At 47.7% G+C, this 2,676-nt stretch overlaps 1 protein-coding gene across 1 annotated transcript in view; it reads left to right on the forward strand.

Annotated features, from left to right (window-relative positions):
* Positions 1-2,676, forward strand: part of LOC134442634 (fibrocystin-L-like) — a gene marked incomplete at its 5' end in the record, with an annotated part of 27,890 nt that overhangs the window by 23,188 nt on the left and 2,026 nt on the right. Inside the window, 3 exons of the mRNA XM_063192684.1 lie at positions 141-419; positions 912-1,112; positions 1,815-2,346. Of these exons, the coding sequence (XP_063048754.1) occupies positions 141-419; positions 912-1,112; positions 1,815-2,346 (1,012 nt within the window). The remainder of the gene's footprint in view (positions 1-140; positions 420-911; positions 1,113-1,814; positions 2,347-2,676) is intronic.

Genomic DNA, 2,676 nt, shown 5'->3' on the forward strand with positions numbered 1-2,676 from the left:
TTGTTCTAAATGTGTAATGTCCCATCTGTTTTAGTATGTCTCTTTTACATGGTGAAACTGAAGACAAGTTTTCAAAGATGAAAAGATTGCCTACTGTAAGTACCTAAAAGGTAATAGCCCATTGCCTGTCTGTATTGCAGGTGATGGTAGGAGACCACCCGTGCCCTGTGGTCAACAGCACCGCCACCGAGATCTTCTGTCAGCCCCGGCGCGACAGCTGTGCAGAAATCGGCACCCCGCTCCCTGTCACCGTGCGCATCAAAGGCCTCGGTACCGCCATCAACACAGCGCTGAGCGAGCTGGACCGGCGCTTCGTCTTCCTCCCTGTGGTGAACTCCATCAGCCTGGACGAGGGCAGCTCCACCGGACACACACACCTGACCATCAGGGGCTCCGGCTTCGCTCCGTGTCTCAACCCTGTACGTGTTTCTCTTGTTGTGCTTTTGGTTTGCCAGGTTTCTGTCTGTTGACTATTTAACTTTCTACTGTTAGAATTTGCAATTGTTGGAACTACTATTGGACAGAGAATTGTGTGTGGTTATCAAAGTTTTCTGATGATGGCTAGCTTGCACCTTCTCACACAAAAACGACATTATGGTTTTAACCCCATAATGCACGCCGTACCACCAGCTGCATGCTGTAATAGACATTGAGAGTTAGCTGCCATCGTACCACACCTCTTGACAGTACACAGGGCCTTTAGTAAGGCAGAACTACTTGGTCATTGCCATTCTGGTAACAAATTTATAACGCAGTGTTTTAATGGGTTAAAACATGGCATTGATGTCATTCATAGCAGAAAGAGCTAGAAATGGCCGTTGTGTCAGGGATTGCTGCAGATTGTTCTTATAGTAAAAGCATTATCTAACTGGCCATTGGCCATTCCTTTGTGCCTGTTCTCTGGCCTCTAGAACGGAGTGGACCTGGCTGTGAGTGTAGCCGGCCTCCCGTGCGAGACGCTCTGGGCGAACTACACCACGGTCATGTGTCGCACCTCCCCCTCCAGCTCCTCTCCCCGCAGTGGGCCAGTGGTCGTGCACGTGGGCAGCATCGCATCCACCTGCCTGGGAGACGACTGCACCTACACCTACCTGGCCTCTCTGGCTCCACAGGTAACACTACTGCTACTACTACTAGGCTACTACTTCTGATAATAATACAGCAACTACTACTGCTACTGCTACTACTACTACTTATGATAATACAGCAACTACTACTGCTACTACTAGGCTTCTATTCTAATGATAATAATACAACAACTGCTTCTGCTACTACTACTTGTGCAACTACTACAACTACTACTAATAATAATAATAATAGTAATACAACTACTACTGATACTACTACTTCTACTACTATTACAACAATTACTACTGCTACTACTTATAATACTAATACACCTACTACTACTACTACTACTACAAGCACCACTACTACTACTACTGCCACTACTACAACTACTACTACTATTACAACTACTACTACTACTACTATTACAAAAACTGCTATTACTTCTACAATTACTATTACTACTACTACTGTACTACCACTACTACTAATTAGATCGAGGGACACTTGTTCCGAGACAGCAGTTAATAAATAAACAAAACAGAACAAAAAATGTAAACAAAATGTCAGACCAATTAGCGCTATGCCTGGACATCCAGGTTGAAATGGTGGGAATTGAGCCTAGCTTTGAAGGTGGGACGTGAAGTCCATTGACACACCTACACCAAAGATTTTCTTACTTCTAACCTTCCGAATATCTCGGCTGACACCTTCTCCTACCTCTCCTGTCGTCTTTTGTTCCTCAGGTGAACGCCGTCACCCCCAACACCATCAATGGCAAACGCACCACCGTGCTCGTCAAAGGCACCGGCTTCGGCACTGACGCCGGTAACGTGTTTGTGTACGCCGGACCGTACGACCTGAACGTTACCACGGTAACCGACTCCACCATCACCCTCTCTGTGGGCCCCCTCCCCGGTGGAACGCACCCCGTGACAGTCGTCGTGACAACCCGAGGGCTGGCGTTATCAAGCGGGGTGACGCTGACTAGTGAAGTGGTGGCCGCGTTGAGTCCAGGGGCGGGTAGCACGGCTGGCGGCACCCCTCTGAAGCTGACGGGTAACGGCTTCCTGTTGGGCAACACCAGCGTGATGGTGGGTGGCGCCCCCTGTAGGATCCTGGAGGTAATGCTAGGAGAGGTGCTGTGCCTGACGCCTCCCCACGCTGCTGGGTCGGTGCAGGTGGTGGTTCAAGTGCTGGAGGTGCAGTACCCTCCTCTCACCTTCGAATACTCGGGGGCGCTCACGCCACAAGTCACCAGCGTCAGCCCTGCGACAGGTAGGAGAGTATCAGTATTTTATTTTTTGTATTTGTAGTTCATTTGGCAGCGACAATACAGTGCACATTATTACACACATGTCATAAAAACTTGTATGTGAGTACATAGAAGATTTATAGTCAGAGATGGCCAATTTGAAACCCCAGTCTCAGTAATCAGGCTACCTATTCTAAAACATTGTTTCTCACAGATCAAGTAGCATCGTGTAGTTTTACAGCCAAAAAAAATTGGGACAGTGCAAGGGTAATTTACTTCCCTCATACTGTATTATGCTGAGCAACTCTGACTTGATTTCTCCTTCTATTGAATCTACCATCTCCCCCTCATAA

The sequence above is a fragment of the Engraulis encrasicolus genome, unplaced genomic scaffold (assembly GCF_034702125.1).
Source record: "Engraulis encrasicolus isolate BLACKSEA-1 unplaced genomic scaffold, IST_EnEncr_1.0 scaffold_186_np1212, whole genome shotgun sequence".
Classification (NCBI taxonomy): Eukaryota; Metazoa; Chordata; class Actinopteri; order Clupeiformes; family Engraulidae; genus Engraulis; species Engraulis encrasicolus.